The sequence below is a fragment of the Manacus candei genome, unplaced genomic scaffold, assembly GCF_025592945.1.
Source record: "Manacus candei isolate 608988 ecotype Guabito, Panama unplaced genomic scaffold, ASM2559294v1 h1tg000008l, whole genome shotgun sequence".
NCBI lineage: Eukaryota > Metazoa > Chordata > Aves > Passeriformes > Pipridae > Manacus > Manacus candei.
In genome coordinates, this window is record NW_026138056.1 from 4,412,200 (window position 1) to 4,436,372 (window position 24,173).

Sequence of the window (24,173 nt, forward strand, 5' to 3'; positions counted from 1 at the left end):
TGGGATTAACCATTTAAAAGAGATGAGCATGTTTATAACAGATATGCATGTATAACAGTAATAATTTACAATCTTCAGAACATATTGCTGTTGTTAAATTGATAGCTGAAATGGTAGCACTTTTGAGAGAAGAATATTTTAAACATGTTTTCTAGAGTTCCAGATATGACCTCAGACACTCAGTTTTATTTTTTCAAAGCTTAAAATACGGAATGAAAAAATCTTATTCTACAAGCACACATTAAGCACACCATTAATAAAAGAAAAATTACATTCTCTTGTGACTAAAACATCAACAGTCGTGATATGACAGAGCAGAGTATCTGATTACTCTTCTTGAAAGGCAAAGTTGTGGCAGCACTGCTGTTGTCAGCCAAGATGGATGCAATTTGTTTCGAGGAACCCTGTTCCTCAATGTTATTTCTCAGGACGCTATTTTTGATTTCCACGGTGATTTCTAGGGAATGCAGCTGTAGGATGATGTTCTTTGCAAAACTTAAATAAATAAGTTAGGGCAAACATTTTAAATGCCAGGTATTAGAGAGACATTCACAAAGGAATAGCTAAACAAAAGAATTAATTCTATTTCTGATTTCCAAACAGAACATTGGGGTCCTTCAGAGAATCACCAGCCTACAGTTTTTTAGAAGCATAATTACATCAGACAAAAACTGGGTAAAAAATTATTCTATTCGATGACACCAACGTTGGGAGGAATTCACATACCTTGACTGTCAACAAAACTAGCATTAAAATTATAAGCATCAAAGAAATGGGCAATGGATACAGCAGGCTAGGCATCCTTCTACACTGAAGTTTAGTGGATCTGTCTCATTTTGACATATGGGCTAATCACATGGATTTTAATGATAACTCTGCTTCACTGAATTCAACTCCTAAACATGTATTTTAAATATCTTGCTTACTCTTTTTTTTGATGCTAAAGGTGACCTGTATATATTAAGATTGTGGAGAGAAACTATGAATATATAGAGAGAGATACAGGAAGACAGAAAAGTAAGATTAAAAAAAGAGAGGAATGTTTTTCCTCTTCTTGTTTTTTAAAAACATTAAGTATTTCATTCTCTCATACTAAAAGTACCTAGAGATGAAAGAGGAATACTCCTTAAATCACTTTAAAACTCTCTCAATAATATCTTCAACTTTAATGGGGCTTCATGTATTTATTTCACTTAAAGCTTATTTATATCATACACCTAGCAATCAGCAGCCTACATCTTGTCTTTTGCATAAAGACTTCTCCAAATGCCTTCTAAATATTTTTTCTCTCTCAAGCCACATATCAACAGGAAAACAAGGAAAGCATAACCCGATTAACAAAAGAATCATGAATGTTCTTTTCTTATAAAATAATTTCTTTTTTTACAAAATATAGGTAAGTACCTTGCAAACTCAAAGCATAGGCATTGTAGGCCAAGGTTTGAAGCAAAGTCTGGCCTGGATGTATTGATCCAGGGATTGCTTCACAAAGTACTCAGCCTGGGAATTATTTCATACTTCTTAAACACGAGGACAATGTAGAGTTCAAAATCTCAATGTAGAACCATCAAAAAAAGCATTGGCTGGTTTTATAAGGAAATTTCCACAGGTCAATAGAAAACACATTTTTTATTTTAAACAGAGTATCATCTGATTTTGAATCCATGTATCAACAATATATTATATAATGTCTGATGTGCATTAGGCAATGCAGGGCACAAAAACACATTCCAAACACACATGTAATACTCCTGACAGACTGTACTACAATTTTCCGGCTTCTTGATGTCTACATACAAAACCAGCAGGCCAAACAAGAAGACTGGTCTCGATTATCTTCATATAATATTCAGGAGAAAAGAGATTTGCTGGCTATTCTGATTGCTGTACAAGAGAGCTGCCTGCAGAACTGCACTATTACATTTGCAAAGTATTCAAGACTCAAGTCTTGTAAAGAACACAACATGGAGCAGCATGAAAGGAATAAATAAAGTTGTGTACCAAAAGATCCAGGGGAAAAAACTATTATGCTGTCTTAAGTAATAGTTCTAGAAATTTTTCCTTCAGAAAAGTCACAGGAGATTTTCTAAGATCTTGAAACAAAAAGGTTCCAATTCTTTTCTTAGCTGCAGTTTCCCAGAGTCTGTATAATGCTGGGCAAGTTATTTGGCTCTTCTTAGAATATCTAGAGTAATAATAATAATAATAATAATAATAATAATAATAATAATAATAATAATAATGATAGTAAAATATTTTAGAAGAAGAAGGAGGAGGAAGAAGGAGGAGAAGGAAGAGGAGGAGAAGACAAAGATGAAGAAGTAATAGTAGTAGGTAGGTTTTTTTAAATTTCATCAACTATTAATTCATGTCTGTTATCTGTACAGATTTTCTCAATGGAAACCATTTCAGTTGTGCCACCCAGAGAGCTATCAGATGAGATATAATGCTCTTGCTCACTTCCATTTAGTCCAAACATTTATCTCGTAAGAAAAAGTAAAACAAAACACTTTTATGTCTCATCGTGCATGACAAGTCACTTTTTTTTTTGTTCAGTCGTGGTTCTAAGCATCTCTTTTCAACTATCCACAGAGAACAATTAAGTCAGTGTATAACTAGCACTGCTGCAGTGGTCAGTGAGGGTTTACCTTGTTTATCTTTCATTTCCTGAGGCAGAAACAGCACCTGAAGAAGAAACCCTGAGCAATATTCTCTTAGAAGGGTAATCCATATTCTTCCTTGCCAGGACCTAATCTCTGTGTTGAGTGAAGTTGGTAATAAAGCAGATATTCACTACAAGAATGCAAAGATCAGGATTTCAATGAGGAAGAATGATTATTAATTTCTTGCACCAATATACAACAATGTCTTTGTCCCCAGTGACATCTTCCCTAAATATTTCAAATTAAAGTAGTCAGAAAAATGAAAATGCTTTATCTTTGCACGAAGGAAAAGAATACTAGCAGGGTATGTGAGGCATCATAAGGATGGAAAGCTGCCATGAGCTCTGTCTAAAACACTGTACGTCACAATCTATGTCAACTGTCCATGACCCTGTCACTTCTCTACCCCGGAGACCACGAAATTGGACCTGTCTCAGACAGCCATCATTTCATGATGGCTCTGGGATAGTTCAGAACAAAAAAAATAATTGCGTTGTTAAACCACTAATTTATGAGAAAGGTGTGAAGGTTTGAAAGAACTGCTCAGAGACTTCTGCTGAACCTGAGAAAGGTTTTGAAGAATAAAAATAAAAGCGCAATTAGGCAACTGAATCTAGCTTCAGACTGCCTTTGGTTTATTATTCTATTCTCCAGTATGCTATGGAAGGATAATTTTAAGAGGACCTACATGTGAACAGAGACCAGTAACTCTTGGCTTAAATTGCTATTAAAACCTTAACAGCCATTTTATTTTATTGCCAGTTTAGCCACTAGTACCAATGGGTCAAGGGCTCGAATGCACTTCCCTTTGACACTGTGTCTTCAGTCACTAATGCAGTCATGATAATACGTCTCTCAACAGCCCAGTTTCAATAAGATTGCAAGAGGACCATAACAGGAATTTCAACAGGATGTAGGACTACACCTCAAAACAAGGACCATGCAACTGTGTGCCAGTCCTATGCCAACTGATGCTCCCCAACTCCAAGTGAGCAAGCAGTGCCCAATGCTGACGAAAATAAGCCTGCAGTAATAGTCATAAATTGTGCAGACGTATTTGTAGCACATGAGAGATCCAGGTGCTTCTCCCAGTTCTCCTATTACAGAAAAATGAACAGGATAATTAAGCATGTTTGGATTTACTGAGCTGGCAGATTTAGTACTGAAGGAGAACACCTTGTGCAGTAAGCAAAGTCCTGATGCATGCTACATTACCTGCAGGGCAAAAGGAGACAGCCTTATTTGAGTGTCAGCTTCCCCTCCATCTTGCATCCAGTGATATCCCTACTTTCTCTCACCACGCAGAAAACATCCTTATGATACACAAGTTTTCAGACTAAACTAATATTGACAAGGTCATAATTTTGCTGGCAATGCCAGTCAGCTTCTGAAAATGTATGTGTTTTTCCTTCCTTTTTACCACATACAGTCAACAGACAATGGTCCTCCAGAATTAAAACTAATTCAACCTTAAAAATATTCACAACCATTTTTTAAGGAATCACATACACACACAAATTAGTACTGAACATAATAAAAAGAGGAAAGTCAGAAGATTTTGTGCCTGAGATGTTGAATTGCCATAGTTGGTTTTTGCCATGATAGAAATAAGGCATATTATATACAAATGTCATATGGAAACTGTCTCCACTGCATTCAGTGTGAAAAGCAAACATTTTAATGATTGTTGAAAAGTCTGTAATTGATATTAGCACATTATTTGACAATGTCATAAAATATTAGATGTAAAATTACACTGAAACTTTAAGTTTCTTAGAAGTCCTCAGTCATTCTGCACTTAGTACCTTAGATGCATCTTCCTTATAGTTGATATTTCTAGATCTCTCATAGGTATCTCCTTCCTGCCTCATGAAATGTGAAATTTATTACATCTTTGCCTTAAAATCTTGTTTCAGAAAAGCTTCCAGACTACTACTTCAATGCTAAAAGAAAGTTACTGCAGAAACAAACAAAAAAAAAGCCATTTTATCAATAAAACTTCCTTTCTTATAAAAAGTAGTTTTTTGGAGCAGCAATGGGAGAATTTTAAAGGTGAAATGTGCTTAAGTAGTTGGAAAAACCCAGCAAGGGCAAAACTCTTTAAACATGATGGCTCTTGCAAGCTCTCCATGTATTCTTTATAAAAAAAAATATTTAACTGAAGAGTAACACATGATGTTAAAGCCCAGATTCCAAGATTTCAAGATTCCCAAGCCATTTCTGCTCCTAACAGGTAATGATAAATTTTCATCACTTTACACACATTTGAATCACAAATACTTGCATACCCTGCTGCCCCACAACGGAAAGTGTTAAATGGCATAAGCACAGCCCCTTTAGACAGTTTGATGACAGAAAGATTCCTGATTTTGCAAGAAGGCTCCTTACACATAAATTGTCCAGGAGGACAATATATGTCCTCCTGGAAGAGAAACAGTGGTCTTAAAAAACAAATAAAGTCTTGAGTTGTAACTCAAAACACACAGACACACACACCCCCACACATACACACCCTCCAGTCCATACACTGCTAGAAGGGATCTTACAATCACTTACTCCTTAGCATAGCTCGTCCACAGGAACCACTACCATTGGCTTGGTCAGGTCTTGGCAGGACAGTCGGAGCTGGCAGAAGCCAATCTGTCTGGCTGTCAGCTGCAGCAAGAGGGATTTGACTGTTTCTGGTAAAGCCTCCTGTTTGACCACTGCTCTCCTCTCCATGAGGAAGAGGCAGAAACCCATACAGCCAGGTTCTCAAGCTACCAGCTGGACCACAACCCCTGAGAGGAGATGGTGAGTCTTATCCAAAGGATCTTCCCTTTCGGACCGGTCATCAGAGAGAGGTGAGAAATGTGACATATGCACAGGACAGCTATCAGGGGATCAGTACTTCTGGTCTGCGTCCTGAATCCACTGTGTGCACTGCCATTGGTCCCCAAAAGCTTCCTGTGGCAAAGTTACTAGTGGAGCATAGGTAGAGCTCTGAAAGGAGTCAGGGATCAGGAAGAAGGAGGAACATTCAAACTGACAGAAAACTGCAAATGCTACAAAGAAGAAAGTGACTTACCTGATCTAGGAAAATTCCCCTCACTAGGATGCAAAGCTGTATGGTGTGCCCCTGAAGCCACGGTGATTTGACTGAGAAGCATGGAACTAAGCTTTGAATAGACTGTTTGAATCACATATGACAGGTCATAAATAAAATAAATACTACCAATAAGGTCTGTAGTGAAGTCTCAGGGATGGGAACAACATAAAAACTGAAAAGCAAATCACAGGCTCAACTGCTTCATCGGGTTTTTAGTACAGCTTGATTTGAGCTTAGGTAGAAGAGTCAGCCCTTCTGGCTATACCCAGAGTGAAAAAATGTGAAGGGAGAATTTGGCACAAAGTGAAATGGCTGAAAGTAACTTTAACTCAGGCACTTCAAAGAAAATAAGGGTATGTGTCCTGAAAGGCAAAGGCTGAAATTACTAAGCTGTGGTTTATTGTAGACATGGCAGTTTAATCAAGGTAAGCTTTATAAAGAGACAAGTTATCTTTTAATTGATCAACAGATACAACTGGAAAAAAACAGGCAATGTTTGGAGCATGCAGGATCTTTCTCAAAGACCCAAACAAGGAGTTGCAAGGCACATAGCTTGTCTATTTTCTTCAACTAAATCAGATGGTCTAATAAAAGAAACTACCACCCCCTATAACTTAACACCTTGTAGAAAGTACTAATACAGGGATGTATAGCTCCACATGATATATTTCACAGCAAATGGAACAGCTCTTCTCAGTAACAAGAGTACCATGAGATCATCAGAATTGCAATGTCTTCCAATGTCAGCACAAGTCATTATGGGGAAACTGAAGCTTCAAATATCCAATAAAGTCCAGCAGAATAAATCTAAGTATAAACATTACATTTGACACACTATGCAGCCACACACCTGCTAATATCAATATCTAAACTCTAAATCATATGCAATTTACTCTTCATGACACCTACAAGAGTAAGTCAGAAGATGCAGAGCCATTAAGAAAGTAATAATTCCAAATTTCAATTACATTATCAAAGGAAGTAAAAAACAGTCACCTTTTTTTTTCCCAGAGAAAACACACAGAGAAAAAGCACCTACACGTTATTACTACTGACAATTAAAAACCAAAGTTATGTCATATCTTCAGCATGATAATCTCATAGCTTTTCCAATCACCTTCATCTTGGCCTTTGTTCCTTCAATTTTTATTCTTTTAATTTCTTATTCTAATATAAAACTATTTGCTATTTTAAAGATGCAGTTTCAGTTCTTCTTAATTCTTCCTAATATACAAACTCAGACAGCTAAACTTAACTGATTTTTACCTGTTCAGAATACAGAAATCAAATAACAGATGCTATAACCCCAGTAACTTCTTGTGGAGTCTGCTTCTGCTGTAAAATTTGACAGAAGAAGAAAGAAAACAAATCCTAACAGTATCTCTTTTAACAAAGTTGCAGAACAAACAGAGGGGAAAGAGGAAGGGGAGGGGGAGGAGGAGAGGAGGGAAGGGAAGAGGGAAGAAAGGGGGAGGAGAAGACGGGGGAAGGAGGAAGGGGGGAAGGGGGGAAGGGGGGAAGGGGGGAAGGGGGAAGGGGGAAGGAAAGGGAAGGGAAGGGAAGGGAAGGGAAGGGAAGGGAAGGGAAGGGAAGGGAAGGGAAGGGAAGGGAAGGGAAGGGAAGGGAAGGGAAGGGAAGGGAAGGGAAGGGAAGGGAAGGGAAGGGAAGGGAAGGGAAGGGAAGGGAAGGGAAGGGAAGGGAAGGGAAGGGAAGGGAAGGGAAGGGAAGGGAAGGGAAGGGTTATTGTCTCACTTCACACTAAAAAATTCAGTCATTCTTAATCAACAATGATAGCAGTGTCAGGTAAGATTACTAACTACTACATTAGAGTATCTACACAGTGGTTGGAAAATACATTTCCATAGTGGACTAGAGCAGTAATGTACCTTTCCCTTGTACTAAAGGCATATCTGGTCCCTTTTCAACATTATGAGACATGAAATACTCCTAAGTGAACTGGACATATTATTCAATTTTGTCTCTTCTGGTAGATGCATTTGGCGAAACCAAGTGTTCTTAACAACTGTTCAAGTGCTATTAAAATGGGATCTCTTGTACCATTTATACAAAGACTAACTTGTTCTTTGTTTCTAATTTTCAAAGAACAATCTTGGAAGATTCAAGCACAATAAAGGCATGCCTGCTGCAGCAAGGTCTGCAGGTATTCTACACATTACCCTCACAGTTTAAGCTGCATTTTCTAAACCTCGTAATAGTCATACGATATTGACAATATTGCATAATATTAATCAATAAAAGAATTCACTTTGGAATGCCTTTGTAAAATGATTTCTACTTTTATATCTCAAGGATTACTGCTCCACTTAATTTAATGACTCATTATTACCACAAAGGTAAAAAGAACATGTGAGGTTAACAGCTATAGCTATTAGCTGTAATGTAACCAGCGTTATACTGCATAATTGATCTATTTTCTTCAAGAATAACATTCAGGAAAAGAGAATTACTACTGGTGCCTCTGTAAAAAAAGTACAGAAACCCTGGGGGCAAGCGCGTGGGATAATAGTGAAGACAAGAGAAAGGAAAATGGGAGCGCACCAAGAGTTTATTTATAGATATCTGGGAACTCATTGCTTGGCATCATGTAATGTCTACACAGTCTCACATTGATCTAACTTTTTGACTGTGGCTCTATATTTAAGAACATAAAAACTAAGAATGAGCACACTAGATTTGTGATACTCTTCTCAAAAATGAAAGTAGCTCTTTCCCAGTTGAAACTGTTTCAAGACTGTCAGCTTAAGGATAAGATTTCAAGAGTTTGTTCCCTGTACAAGTATTCAAAGGTTTTTCTAATCCACTGTTGGCAGAACTTCAGTGTGGTTGAAATGACAGCAACCACTGTTAAAAGAATCACGTTAACCACTGTACGCACATCTAATTTTATCTTCAGCTTTACCTTCTGCAGCCATCACAAGTCAGGCTTTGATGTCATTCTTCTGTCTCTCCAGGAACACTCTTTCCAGGTGGCAGGCTCAACCACATATTTCTTTCAGGGTGAAATTCCACAAGACCACCTCAGTTTTAGGCATTGTCCCTAGGTCTCACTTCTCTTTCTTTCTTTCTTGCATTAACACATCCAGCATCCCATTGCCTCTTTGTTAGGTCACAGGTACTGAACAGCTGGAAAAAAGCAACTCCACTTTCTCTAGCCTTCTGTTAGCAGTACTGGCTACTCTGGTAGCAACAAAACTATACTTTGAGCTGAACCACAGTGCCACAAATGGGGGCAACTGGGGGATTTTGTTCACAACCACAATACTGACTTAAAGCAAAATGCTAACAGCCAATTTCACTTGCATGAGAATTTTATCCTCGCTGGTTGTCCATGTCTGGTTTTAATGCTGTTTTGCTTACGCAGCAGAAGATGGCCCTCAGCAAACTGAAGAATCTTGAATGCTTATTTAAAGATTTCCTGGAGATGAAGGGCTCATATGCCCGAATACTTGTGGGTTTTGGCATCTTGTTTGTTTGCCTTCCAAACAGACCACTAGTTGTAGTATGAAATTTGATCTTTCCATAAAACTTGCCTTTCTTCCTTCAGATAAAGCAAGTTACATAAAAAACAGGCCTTTTGAGGCTATTCAAAATATGTCTTAAGATACCACATTGTCTGATCCATACGTATATAAAGCAACAAACCAATAAGCCTGCCTGCATTACATTAATGAAGTCATATTTTGCATTTAAAGACCTTTGAAAAAGAAGTTAAACCAATATGGACAGCATTATGTGTATTCATCTAATTTTTTTTCCATAAATTTCAATAATCCTACTCTCTAGTTGGCAATTCAATGACAGATTTTTTTTTTAAGCCCTTAAGTAATACTCCATATCCTTCAAGCAGTCTGGTATTCCAGCACCCCCTTCTTCTCAATGCACAATTAATACTCGCAGATGAGGAGGGTTGTTTGTGTCACATATTTTATGGGCAGTTGTAATTCTTCTTCACAGAAATTCTTTCCAGCAATTCTGGTATAATGCAAGCCTGCGGTTTCCACAAGAAATCCTACTGACTTATGTTGTTCTCCTCATGGTAGCAAGTAAAAAGTACAAAGATACAACAGAGGAAACATGCGAAAATAGTGCATTAGGTCCATTAATGCTTTTGGTTATAATCTCACCCTTCATCCCAGGTTTAAATTCAGAGGCTGTAGCTTTCATTCTCAGATCTGCCAATCTCCCTAACTCACTCCCCGCCAATATTTCATCTGTGACTTAGTTGTCTATCTGTAAACCCAGGAGAGTGATACTTTTTCTTTCTGCTTCTATCTTGCCTTTTTTAGATGCTGAGGTTTTAAAAGGAGATGACCTTCACTGTTCTGGCACAGCAGGTCCTCATCTCAATCAAAGGTTCTTTGGTGCAACACTGATCATTACAAGCAGGAGTCATATGCCTGAGAGAACATTAACTTGTTTACATAAAAAAGGAGAATAACATGGTTTTAAAACAGTGACATACTTGAGAGATTACATAAAAGTCACTACGTTAATGTTATGGCACTTTTTCCATGCACACACTAGAGAAGGCGCTGAATAAAAACATCTCCAAGAATCATACCTATTGCCTTTCTTGTTTGGGCTTATCACTATTCCTTTTATTACACAGAAACTTTCCAACAATTTATATAAAAAGCACTGGTTTGGGCACAAAAGTTATGATCGCTACAGAAAAAAACAAGAACTGTCTTCAGTTCACAGATGTCACCTACATCCTGAGTTAAGAAGAGTGAAGCTTTTCTGAACTTATTCTTGCATTGTTGTGGCAAGTCATGTGTCTCTTCAAATTCTCTCTTTGAGTAACTGGAAGCAGATATTATCCTGTAAGTATTTCTTTTGAGATAAACAAATCAAGAATAATAAAGCTCAGAAAGGGGAAAGAATGGATACTCATGCACACATTCCAATTTTTTCGTTTAAATCAAGGACCAAGCAAGTACACAGCCAGGTTGTGAATCCGTCTTCAGCCAGTATAAATTACTGGTTTGTATAATCTGAGCCTCCAGGAAAAACAGACAATTCATGAGCAATTCATATCCAAGCCAGTCTTCCAGGCTTTTCTGAAGCCAGTACCTTGACCTGGGTCCTCCTACCATCACCTCAGCATATGTACACCTACAACACAGGCATGCAGCATTGTCGGCCATCAAATGGCATTGAACCAAGTTATTTTACCCTCTAACAACAGAGAGGAGTTTATCCTCAGAGACATGGACTGAAGATGCTGCTTAGATGCTGGCTGTAGATTAGGACTCTTTTTGGGTGTTTTCATCATAAAAAATCTTCATTGGTAACTCCTCACTCTTCAAACAAAGCTTCCTCTATTCTTGCCCTTAAATCAGAAGGGAGAGACTTTCTAGTAAAGAAAGCAAGAAAGCAGAGGACATAACAGCATAAAAAAAATTAAGAAATAAAATCAAACCCCACAATGTATGAAAGACATATTGCTCAATCTGTTCTCCATTGCTAGCAGATTGCTAATCCTGGCATGTGAGAGCGTGGAGACAAACCTGTGGTTGTGGAGAGCAGGAGTGTCCCTGCTTGCCATCCACATACTGATACATCTGCTCAAACCCCTGGGAAACTCATCTTGATGGCTTTCAAAGAAAGTTTAGGGATTCAGCAGGTCAAACTACTGGGTAAGTTTTATAGTCAAATGACAGTGGGGTGATCATAATACATTATAGTGGAAAGGATTCAAATATGATACAGAGGAATTTTTGTTTGATATCAAACTCCAAGTTTCTGGGCTCTAGATTCTTTCACAGATACTTCTGTAAAAGTCCACCTGCTCAAAGTCCCCTTCTTCAGAAATCAGCACAAACACAGCTTTGGAAAACAGAGGTCTTAGAAAGCAGCAATGTTACTACAGCTATATCAGCATTGTGACATATTTCCACAGGGAAAAGAGTGTCTTTGGGTATTTGTAAGAGGTTGGAAGGGCTTGAAGGCTACACCATATTAGCAAGTAATGATCTTATTAGAAACTGAACATTTTGGTTTTTCGCTGTTGCCGAGGGCTGAGTAGTAATTAAAAAGGGTGTGAGTATCCCTCTAGAAAGGGCTTGGAGTAGAGGTTTGGCAACCCCCGGGGAGAAAACCAGGGAGAGGCACAGCGTGGGGTGCATGTCTGGGTGGATCTGTGTTGCTCCCTAACGAAGTCCTAACGAAGAAAGCCAAGCCCTAGGATGAGAGATGTACCTGATAAAGGCACCGGAACACACACATTCATAGAAAGGCTCAGAGGAAGGACTGTGTCCACCCATAAAACCAAACCAAACAGAAACAAAAAAAGGCCTAGTAAGTAAATAAATACCCACGCCTCCTGGCCCCTTTTGCTAAAAAGCAAGAGGTTGTAAATATCAGAGAAGTAAATGTAGCATTTAACTCTGTATATAGGGTATTATGTTCTCCTCAGTAACTTTTAGGCTTTTTCACCACATTTATTCTGCAATGTCAAATACTTTCACATCTCTGTTTACACAGACTGCAATCTCTGATTTTTAAAGGCATTACCACAGCATACAAGAAAGAAACGTAATATTAATCCATACTATTTATTTTATGGTAACAAAAAATTGATAGAATATCAAGTCAAATGGGCCTGCTTGACATTACAGAAAAACCAAGCAGCAAAACATTAGACCAAAGCTTCACCTCATGCTATTCACTCAAAACACCACCACCTGGAGCCAAGTGCATGGGAACATCCTGCATCATTTTCACATGAATAAAATTAGGTTTTGGCTAACATCGCTTATGTTTCCACTTGGCCACTGTACCTCCTCAGCTTCCAAAAGGGCACAGTCAAGTGCTTCAGTAGCTTTGCATTGATTTGGGTTTTAGGCTTCCTCTTTTAGTTTTTTTAAGTCTGTAACAAAATGCATTTCCAGCCTGCCTCATGCTGGTGCTCCAAGGCAAGGCAGCAGCACCACTCCTGCTGCTGGGGAACACCAGCAGCATGCAAAAGGTCTTTTCAGCAGCAAAAATAAACTCAGCCAGCCATGGGCACAGCCCAAGTGTCATATCCCACCTTTTCTCTTAAAAAAAAAAAAAAAAAAAAAGGAAAAAAAAAGGTTTCCTAGTTAATTAGAATGAATTAACAGAAAGTATACACTGTCAAATTAACAATCAATTTTCACTGCTTTTATTTTCTGAGTTTTACTTGAGGGACTATGTATCCATTTTGTCCTTTCAAAAAGTCTGCCTTTTTATTATGATTAAATGCTGAAACATAGCATATTTACAGCTAAATTTATTGTCATATTCAGTCTGGAATTGGCCATTTGGCTGATTAAGTTGTACCACACGAAGGCACCGTGACATGTACTATTAAGAAATGAGAAATGGCAGATGGGCATTTCCAAAGAACCGTCAGCTTTGCAAATGGTAATGCTACAGCTGAATATCATCTGCTAAAAATGGTTATCAAAGGTGAGGATCCAGGCTTAACATTCTCCCTGAACATGTTGGAGCATTTTCTCCCACTCTGGGAAGAAGTTTGCCATTTCCAGCAATACACTACTTCATAAAATAAATTTAATAATAGCATTGGCCATGATGTTTCTCTCAATTTGAACCTTCTTTTGCCCTGGTGTGCCCAATCTACTGCTTTTCATTTGGCTCTGGATGGTCAGAAGAAAAGTGAAACATGCACGTGTAGCCGAGACTACACCTAGACTGAAACTTAAAGGACTTCTAAATGGAATTTAAATTAACTCAAATATTAATGAAAATTTAATTAAAAATTATAAAAATAATCTTTCCAGGTCAGATTAATAATTTTAGGATGATGCTTGATATGAATGGAGTACAGTGATGCAGTAGTCTGCAGTTCCAGGTCTGTGGAGAATCCTTTTCCAAGTCCAGTGTCCCTCAAGTTGTTTCACAGGGCACTACACCACTGTGTTTCCTCTAGAGTCTTTTTGCTTCTTTCCTGCCTTTCTCTGACTCCCCGTTCACTGAGCTCCAGGTGGCTTCTCATGGCAAGGCCACCTTCAGGAAGTGACTGCCATACAAATTCCCTTTAGCAAGTGGAAAAGGATGTAGTGCTTCACTGAAACAAGCAAATAGGGAAGAAGGTCTTGTACCCCAGTTAAATATAACTTTGAATGGAGAAGCATTTAAAATGTGAAGTCCTTTGCCTCTGTGACATGCCCCTCTATTTGCATAAGGACTGACACAGTTCAATCTGCAAAGGCAAGTTACAGATCAAACAGTCCTCTAACCAGATGTTTGAGGAGAACTATCTGTTGTCTTGAGGCGAAAGGAAAGAAAGAAGAAAACACAATGATTCACCTACACAAAGTTTGGGATCAAAACTTAAAAGCCAACCTCCTAGGTTTGAGGGACAATCTAAACCAGAAAGCATTGTTGTTCTAGTCACTGATCTATAGGACAACAGAAGAACTCGTTTGTGACCAAAAGCTATCACTGTCACATGGCAACAGTGCTCGTGAATTGATTTTCACAGTTTCACACTCTTCTGTAATTCTATTAAAAGTGCTTAGCCCTGAAGAGGAGACTTCCAAACTGTGCTTTACCATACTTAAAACAGTACTGCTGAATGCTACTAAATTGAACATATTTAGATAGCAAACTCTTAGAGACTAAGGTTATATCTTCTTCCATGTGTTTTTGCTGAGAATACTATCTGTAGTCCAAAATTTGCACACTCTAAATAAAATATCTAAGGAATACAATGGAATGTGATCTGTTACTATCTGTGTATTGAGTAAAGGGCATTGCAAAAAGCAATCTGTCTCTCCCAAGAACTGAGAGACAGTCAGAGTTATCTGTGAGTGACATAGTAACCTTGAAAATCCATAAAATAAGAATGCAATTGTTAAGAAAATTGCAGAGAATCTAGTAAGGCCACTCCAGCTTCATGAGGCAGAAACTGGAACGGAGAGTGGGGAGGATGCTCTGCTACATATTCAAGTTGCATTTTTTAAATGAAATGTTTATCTGTACTCAAAAATCATGCAAATAATGATAGTAGCAATGTGGGAGACCTGTATTAATGTATAAATGAGTTTTCAACTGCTTTCAATATTAATTACATTATATGCTTAATAGAAGACATTTCAAACCTGTTTTACTATTTTACATTGAGCCTCAATTATAATTCTGAGGAAGAAGGCTACTTTCAGCAGTAGATATACCAGTTATATATTTGATGCTAAGTAAATTTTACACAGTTTTATTCATAATAAAGAAAACAACCTCAAGGGGTGGTTACTTTAGCTTTGTCCTATTTTTCGTTATTCTTAAAAATTACCTTTTAAATATGCTCACTGTCTAAGAGTGGCAAAAGTGTTTCTTAAAATACTTGCATACTGTAAAATGGAAGAGTAGATGCAGTATTTCTGTAACATTAAAATATTTCTATACAAGTTGCACAGACATAGAAACATATGTCACACACCCCAAAAATAAGATGTCTAAAGAAGGCCAGGCTATAAGGAATGCAATAGCGTAATGCTCCAGCAAAAAGAGAGTTAATACTTTAAACACCCACGTCTCTTAATCTATCCTTTATCAATTATTCCAAGAGCTCAACAGAATCTACTTAAACACTGAGATGATAGAGTAGTACAGGTGGGTTACTAACTTTAAAAATGTACATTTATTATCCAGGGAACCAGCAATAACAGAATCACAGAAAAGAAAGACTGGAAGTGCTCTCATGAAGTCCATTCCCCTGCCCCGGGGCAAAATCAACTATACATAAACTACTCCTGACAGATATTTGTCTAACTTGTTCTTAAAAACCTTCAGTGACGGAGACTTTGCAACCTCCCTAGGCAATCGGCTGCAGTCCTTAACTATCCTTACCATTAGAAAGATTTTCCTAATGTCTAACCTCAATCTCTCCACTACAGTAAGCTTAACTGTTACTTCATGCTCTATCCCCAGCAGAACTGGAAAACAGTTTCTATTACTTTCCTCTTTACATGAAATTTCCATATATTTTTAAATGGTTATCACATCTTCCTTTGCTCTTCCATTCTCTAAATGAATAATAGCCAACTAGGTCATATGCAATCTGCTGGAGCAATTTATCTAGTCTCCCATGTAATCCCTTCAAGGAGCCTCCCTATTCTGGCACTACCACCCCCATGGCAGAGACATCTCCACCCAAAATGCCAGCAGTTAAGCAAAATAAGATGCAGAAAGAGAAGCCAAACTGAATGGCAGGCTCTTAGATTGTCTTCCTGCAAAGAAAGGTTCCACACAAACCACCAGAAGAGATACGGAGTCCAGAAAGGTATTCCCCGGAGAGAAGGGTAGATGAGGAGAGGAAGGGTTGAGCCTAGAAAAGAGGGGAAGAGGTTTTTACACAACATGGAATCAGGTTGCAGTGAGTTGGCCTGGAAGTGGGAGAGGTCTGAAAACAAAATAAGGTGAAGGAAAGAAGTGACAAGCAAGAAGATTACCAGAAGGGTAGGGAATCTGGAACAGAAGTGAAACCAGATGTCCAAACAGGGAGGAATGGAGGAGCCTCATAACAGAGAGAGGGGGTGTGGGCACTGATGGGAGAAGAGGTGAAGAGAGGCTGGGACACCATGAAATACAGGACAAGAAATGCAACAGAAGTCCTGAGTGCTGGGGGATACAGCACAGATGTGGAGGACTGGAGAAACTCCACCAAGCAGTATTTCTATGAGCATGAGGATCTCCAAACAGATGAGTTCTGTTTCTCTGCTAAAGCAGGGCCTGGGAGAGTATCAGCCAAGCTGAGGAGTTGCTCCTTGGGAGTAACTTGGTCTCTCTGGATACAGCCCAAGGTCAAGCTTTGGTGACATTGACCTTGAGACATTATGGAAAGATCTGAGGGTGCCATCCCTTCCGCAGGGAAAGGTATGAGGGAGAAGATATGCAGCTATGGCAGAACGGGATCAGAAGATGACAGGAAAAGTCAGTGCTAGACTGAAGGGCAGGGGCCCACTGCACAGAGCAACCTCGTACTATTTATTCTGCTTTCCACAGTACCACAGTTAATAATCCCTCTAGCAGTGCTGAGGGTCACAAGGCAGGAATGCCTTCAGTCAGCCCAGGTCTGACAGAGCTTGTGCTGAGACGGAGTTAATAAAATCTTGATGAGCCTAAACTGACCTCACAAGGTCAGGAGGCTTCATACATCAATTCCTAATCCGTCACATAGTGTTCTCCTTATCCTTTGATAATCCTGTATGTCCCTGTGCCACGCAGTCCCCAGTGATGGAGAGCTGATTTCAGAATCACATTGTTATCTTAAACCAGCACTCAAAACACTACTGAAGATAAGTGGCTGATTTACAAACAGACCGTGGCTGTCCAGAATCCCCACCACTGCTATGGCACTGAGAGTGGCCAAGGTAGAAGGTGTAGAACTTCATGGGAATTAAGAAGAGTGCAAGCAAGTGATGGTCCTTCTGACCATCACTCCAAAGCACTGCTGTATCACAGTCGCATCTTGTCATGTAGCTCAGTGCATCAGACACATGTCCTGACACAAATCTGCATTGCTTCTGGAAAGCTAGGAAAAACACCTGCAGAAAGTTTGAGAGTTACTGCTCTAGTAACTTTCTTCAATTCTCAAGGCTCATGTCTTCCAGACCTCTGGCCGTTCATTCTGCTCTTCTCTGGATGCTTCCAACGGGCCCCAAGAGTGCTGTTCAGAACAGAAATAGTACACCAGCCACACAAATGGCAAGCAGAGTGGAAAATTGTTTTGCATACAGACTCCTGTCCATATATTCTAGCATAACATTCATGGCATAGTATTGTTGATTCATAGCCACTTTCAGAACTCTTGCAACTGCCCATCTGTTTTCCGCAGACCTGGTGTCTCACCAGTTACTCTACATTTTGATTTGCACAGTTGATTATTCCTGCCCAGCCACAACTCAGAACTTGTCCTTGATGAACTGCATCATATTTATTTTAGATAAGTTCTTCAATATATTACATTATTTTGAAGTCTAATCCTGTGCTCAGAGGGCTTACATCCTCTCCCTGGTTGGTGTCATCTGGAAATTTTGCTTGCAGATTCTATCATCTATCATTAATTAAAATATTGAATATTTTCAGGCAATCTAGGGAAGAATCCCACTTGACAGATCCTTCTAGTTTGACTATGAATCACTAGTAATTATTCTGAGAACAGCTTTCCAGCCAACTGTGTACCCACCTTGTAGCCCATATTGCTACCTTGCTTATGAAAGTGCGAAAAGACTTTCAAAAATACAGATATACTATTTTCTACTTACAGGAAAATTAGGCTCCACTGACAAGGTACCTTCTGGGAAAAAAAAAACAAACAAGCAAATTCATTTCTCATATTATTATCTACAGGCTATTTATTAAAAAAAAAAATCTGTTGACTATTTGATTCAAACCTTTTTCCCCAAAATTTCAGATAAGCTAGCTACTCCAAAGAGGACAACAAAGGACCCAGAAATGTTCACATGTAGGTGCAGTGTGTGCCCTTTCACAGATTTTCGAACCTAAACTGTCCTCCAAATAATCTCCAGTGCAGCTACTAATTGCTCAGACATTGCTTCAGCTATTTCACCCTACACTGCAGAGATAATTTAATAAGCTCCAGCTTGTTCTAAAATACTTACTATCCTATCTCATTAGTTTATAACCTATTCTTTTCCTGCTATAGTTGGAATTCTTACCTTTTTCAAGGTGGCAGTTATTTTCTTGCCACTTGATTACAGGTCACTCTTTTTGGCAAAGAATGATGCAAAACACTCCATGAACTCTCGGTTTTCTCTGCACCACGAGATCATGAGTTTTGTCATTCCCTCTCAGCTAGTAGTCCAGAAACTCAGACTTCCTCTTATTACTACTTAAAATGTAGTACGTTTCTTTGTTACCATGCCCTTTATTAGTTGTACTTTGTTCTGTGAGGTGGCCTACATGATTTGGCCCTTGCATTTTTCTAATCTTCTTTTACACTCATCTCTAGTAGCATGTCTAATTTTCACTTTCTATATGAGTCCTCAATTTTCAGATCATACAATTTTGTCTCCTCTTACACTTTTTTACTGGGATACCTTTTATTTGTGCTTTTAATATTCTTTATTATGACTGGAAAAGAAAAAGTTAATTCCTTTAAAAATTGCCGGAATTTCCTAGGTTTGTTTCCCAAAAAACTTCACCTATTAGTTCTATGAGCTGAATGCAATCTATTTCCTTGCATACTATTCCTTTTATTCTCAAGTTCTCCCTTTTACCCTTCTGAAGAATGATAAGCTTGCCCTTTCATGACTGCTATCACTCAAATTGCCTTTTACCATCACAGGCTCAGCCATCTCTTTCCTAATCAAGCCCAGGAGCACTTCCCTTCCATTGCTTTTTCTACACTGGGTAATCCTGAACCTATTATACTTGCATGGGCTCCTGAATTTAGTATTTAGCCAGTAAAGTGAAAAGGTTCTAACCAAACGCTATCGTTCAGTAATACATGATAAAACGACTGGATGAGCCCATCTCTTGGGACAAGAGCCATCTGCAAAAAAGGGCAGCTTTGGCATCTGTGCCAGTAAAATGAGCATATAGACAGGATCAAAATATCTCCTAGCCATAACTGTAAGCCTTTCCAGGTCACAGCAATTAGCAAAGTGGAAAGGAGATTTATTAAATACTCCTAAGGTGGCTACACAGAGGTACTGTCATCCCAGGCTTCTTTTGCCAGCACTCTGGTCAGCTGTAAATTGAAATGATTACTCTGATTGTTGAAATAGCTGCTATCACTTAGCATGGCTAGATTCAGTGTTGACACCGCACAAGTTTCAGATATCAAAGCTTTTCTGTATAAATTAGCTCCCTTCAACATGTGGTCATGCCCCCTCTGCCGCTAGCAGCTATTATTCTCTCCTACAGCTGCATTCCAATAAAACAAAAGGAGCACTATAGCAAGGATCAGAGGAGCAACCATATGCACCTGCCACTGCATTTTTATCGCAACTCTAAAGTTAGCATAACAATGTCCAATGAATTTCTCTAAGAAATACATACCTACCCACTGTTTATTGCTGAATACATCATATAAATCTAACCAGGAACAAGAAAGATCTCCAAAAAGCAAATATGGATATCAGTTTGATACAAGTTGGAACTTTTCTCCTCATAGAAAGAAACTGTATTTCAACCTGTTTCCTTTACAAGTCTCCTGAATGTATGGTGCTATTTAACGTTTAAGAATTCTTTAGTATAGCTGCCAAGATTTTAATATGTATATTAACATCTTTACCTGAGGGCAATTGCAAAGGAATAACAAGAATTCCGTATGGGAGACCAAGCAACCTTCATGCTACTAAGTCTCCAGAAAAGGTCTGAATCTGCTGGATTGCCACCACAATCTGACTATTCAGGGACCCTAGTTTCATCTCCATGAACTTTACGCAGCACTATTTTCCAGGTCTTTTCCATCCACCAGCAGTCATGAGGTTACAAATCTTTCTGACACCTTGCTGCCCAAGCACCCTAGTCACAATGCCAACAACTCCTAACTTCTGGGAGCTAAGGGATAGCAAACATTGTGTCAGAAGAGTGCAAAGCTGGAGAGAAAATAATCTGATATTGCAAGGGTGCTAGAAATAATAGGGTTTTCAGCAAAGCAGACAGCCAGGGTAAGGAAGAGAACAGATATCCACACAGTAGGAATTTCGGTACAGAGCAAAGGAGTGACAAAAACTCTTAGGAATGAGTTGAGGGCTGGCAGAGAGCAGCAAGGACAAACAGAACCAGAATGGCAGTGGGCAGTTTGAGGAGTGTGCTGCTAGCTAGACAGAGGCAGGAGGGCCCTGAAGTGGTCCCAGACTTCACATGTCCCATCAGCACTGGAGCACATGTGGAGAAAAGCTTCCTGCTTCCTCTCCTTCAGGACACATCTCACTGACACACACGGAAACCATGCTGTAAATCAAAGCAATGCAAAGCAACAGAGACAGTTCAGAACTGCACTACTGCTCCAAACCAACGTGCTGGTGTGCACAGTTGGACACAGAGTCGCATCCACTGCAGCCAGAAGGATGAGACCAGACTCTGAGGGAGGATCTGCTTTGCGAGATAACAAAGTAGGAGCCTGCCCACATGGAAATAAAGAGTTTTGGGGGTCCTTCCTCGGGAGAGCTCCTAGAACAGCAAGCAGCCCAAGACAGAAAATGATCTTCCCATACATACAACCCAGAATCCAAAAAACTTCTAAAGGCAAAAATTTTAAATTAGAAAAAAAAATGTCTTGCACATCACTAATTTTCACTGTGGTACTAATCCATTATCTAGACCTACTAAAACAAGTTGATCCAGTTGATTTTCTATGCATTTCTCCCAGCATCTCAGCTGGCCAGCAGATGTGGAAGTAAAGCAGCAGAATCTTCTGATCCTCTTCTCCTTCTCCCACATCTCAAATCAGAAACCATCTCAAACTGTTAAAGCACTGAATGAACTCCAGCAGACTTTACACTAGAGGGAGCTTTCCTCAGAAGGACACATCACCTTGGCATCCTCTTTCTCATTACATTATTTTCAATACATCTACAGGGAAATACACCAGATTCAGTTGAAATAGCTATCATTTAAACCCTCCAGTTTTGCCAGTTCAAGCATTGCAGCAGGTCAATGGTGTGGGGCAGGAGGGAGTACAAGGAGAGGGTACCTGGCAAGTTCTGCCCAGAGATGTGTTCTGGCTGACAAGATAAAGCTCAGCACTGACATGTTACTGAGAAGCCTCCGGATATGAACCATGTCCATCCTGCAGCCCCACCAAACTCCCGTGTTGAGCTCAAGAGCATCTTTATAGATTACATTTTATATTGACTCAAGAGACCACTCAGAGTTAAGCTGTTAATGAGTACTTTAATGAGGAAAGCTGAGTTAAACCTTCCCTAAGGCTTGTGGCCATCCATTTCAGAAGGCTGAAACCTAGATAACTGTGTTCCTCACCGCTAATACAAATGTTGAACTGGTCTTCAAGTGAATTGTTTTAAAATATTATTTAAACTGAAAGTACTACAAGATGTTAGCAACAGTCGGGACTTATTCAATTTATTTTCTAAACTCCAGTATACTGTCCCAAAACTGTAAGCTGAACTAGAACAGAAATCCTTACCTGTGAAAGCATTTGTGGCCTGAAAACCAGCTTCCTGCATACTGCTCTCCCAGCGAAGCTTGAGATTCCCGTCTCAACCTGTCCTTACTGGAGACAACTGCTGAGCTTGTTGCTGTCAAGTCACTTCCATCTTAGCTCGTCAGAGTCCATTTCTCTTTCCATTTCCATATTTGGCACCATCCAGTTACCACCTGATCCCAGGTCTTTCGATCTGTACACAGAAGGGATCTGCACTGAACCTAAATAGGAAGCGTTGGACAGTTCCATCAACCAGCCAGCCAGAGGATCTGTGCCATGATGAATGTGAAAATGAAGCAAATCGCCTCTCAAGACTTTCTTTCTCTTTTACAATTAAGTTCTAATCCTGTGTTCATCCAGCAACATTTTCTCAGGTCTCGGCCAATGGTGATGTTCAATTGTCTCTCCTCTCTTGTGCTCCTCTCCCCTCAGGCACACTCACTGAGAAATTAAAAAAAGAAGAGATTATGTTTCCTGATGACCTGTAGCAACACTAAAATTAACAGACTCCAGGGAACAAAAACCCAAAATACATTATCAGGGATTGATTGTACACATTAAAGGAGATCTTCAGAAGGCAAATCTTGCGATTTTGCTGAGATGCAAAGTGTGACCACACAGCTCTTTGAAGTGCAAAGAGGAACAGTGCTGAGGGTGTCATATGCATCTCTGAGAACATGATATGATTTACATTTCAAAAGCCATATTTAGCAGAGATGGGGGCAGCAATACAATAACAAAATTGCAGTTAAAAGGGAAAAGGAAAAATACTAAAGGCTCTCAAGTCTAGTCTATTCAAAATCTCAGTGAAATTATTAGCATTTCATGGAGCTGCTTCCCTCCTTTTCTGGAGCAGGAAAAAAGAATGTTGTGTGCCAACACTATATATGCCGTTCTTACAGTCTTCTGTGGTTAAAAACCTTTGTATGTCTTGCTGTGGATTATCAAACTTTTTATGTCTTGCTGGTGCTTATCTATTTAAAATCTCAGTTGTAAAACAGATGACGCAATTCAGATGCCTTCAGACATTTGGTAAGGCTAAAAACACCCACAGGCTACACAACAGAAAGGTGGTTACATTTTTCTTGATACTGTTGCTTCTGCACAGCATGGATACCTGCAGCTCACTGGAACCTACGGTTGTTCCACAACCAGTTTTTAAAAACCAGGATACAATTAGTCTCATGGGGTGAAGGCAAACAGCAGATAGGCACATGTTTAGGGAGAAAATTATTGTAGAAAACAAATAAGAAAGAAAAGAGGACTTGGAGGAGAACCCGCTCACTCCCCAGACATCCTGTTCCCTCACATAATGATGCCTGGCTCGCTATCTCCCAACTCAGTGGCACAGTCAGGTTGAAACTACATCTGTGATGATCTTATGACCTACTAATGGATTTTAGATATAAGTCCAGCCAGGGTTTGCAGTGCTAGATTGGACTCAAGGTCCCCCAGCTGGAACAGCCCACATCAGAGTATGCCAGTGTCACTGCCAGTCCCAGCACCCGCTGCTTCAGAGAACAGTGCAAGACCCAGCTCAGCAGGCAGGTGTGAATAACCCACCACTTGCTACCCCCAGCCACTTCACCCTTTACCCTGACCTGCAAGATCTAGAGACTAGCTTATACCTGAAGCTAAGTCTGAATATCCCAGATGGTCCATAACTGCAGAAAGGATTCATGTGCTCCTTGGGGTACAGTCAGTCGGCCCTCAAGGGCTTCATTAGGAATCTGCCTTTGGGGGAAAAAAGGCTCTCTTCTCAAGTGTGCCACTGAAGCCAAGTGAGCCTGACACCTGATGAATGTCATTTCCCTCGGAACACCGTGAATGAAAGTTAGCTGCTATCAAAGACGAATCTTAATGATGTTGCTGCCTTTTTTTCCCTCAAATTTTGTTATGCCAGTATTACTGAAGAACACACGTTTTTGTCTCAAAACACAGCACAGGAATGACTGATTAGTTACTTGTATTCAAATCTAGCAATTTGCATTCAAATCAAATGAGGTTACAGAACAGATTTAAGATGTTTTCCCAATTTCTTACCCAAACATCTCAACCTAATAGAGAAGAAAGTGGAAATTAGGAAGGAGAAAGAAAAAAAAAGCCTTTACATGTAGTATCTTCTATCAAAAAAAACCTGCAAAAAATTTTAGAATAGTGCTTAAAATGCCATTATTCCTGAATGTTATGTAGGTCCTTGAGATGCTTTTTCAACCCTTTGAAGTGCTCTATGCAACTAATAACCATTTCATATGAGGTTATTTTATTCTAAAAT

General features: G+C 39.3%; 1 protein-coding gene across 2 annotated transcripts in view; it reads right to left on the reverse strand.

Moving 5' to 3' along the window:
* Positions 1–24,173, reverse strand: part of LDLRAD4 (low density lipoprotein receptor class A domain containing 4) — a 286,166-nt gene that overhangs the window by 161,146 nt on the left and 100,847 nt on the right. For both annotated transcript variants that reach the window (XM_051773843.1, XM_051773832.1), the window contains exon 3: positions 21,881–22,339. In XM_051773843.1, coding sequence (XP_051629803.1) covers positions 21,881–21,920 — 40 coding nt within the window. In that variant the 5' untranslated portion in view covers positions 21,921–22,339. The remainder of the gene's footprint in view (positions 1–21,880; positions 22,340–24,173) is intronic.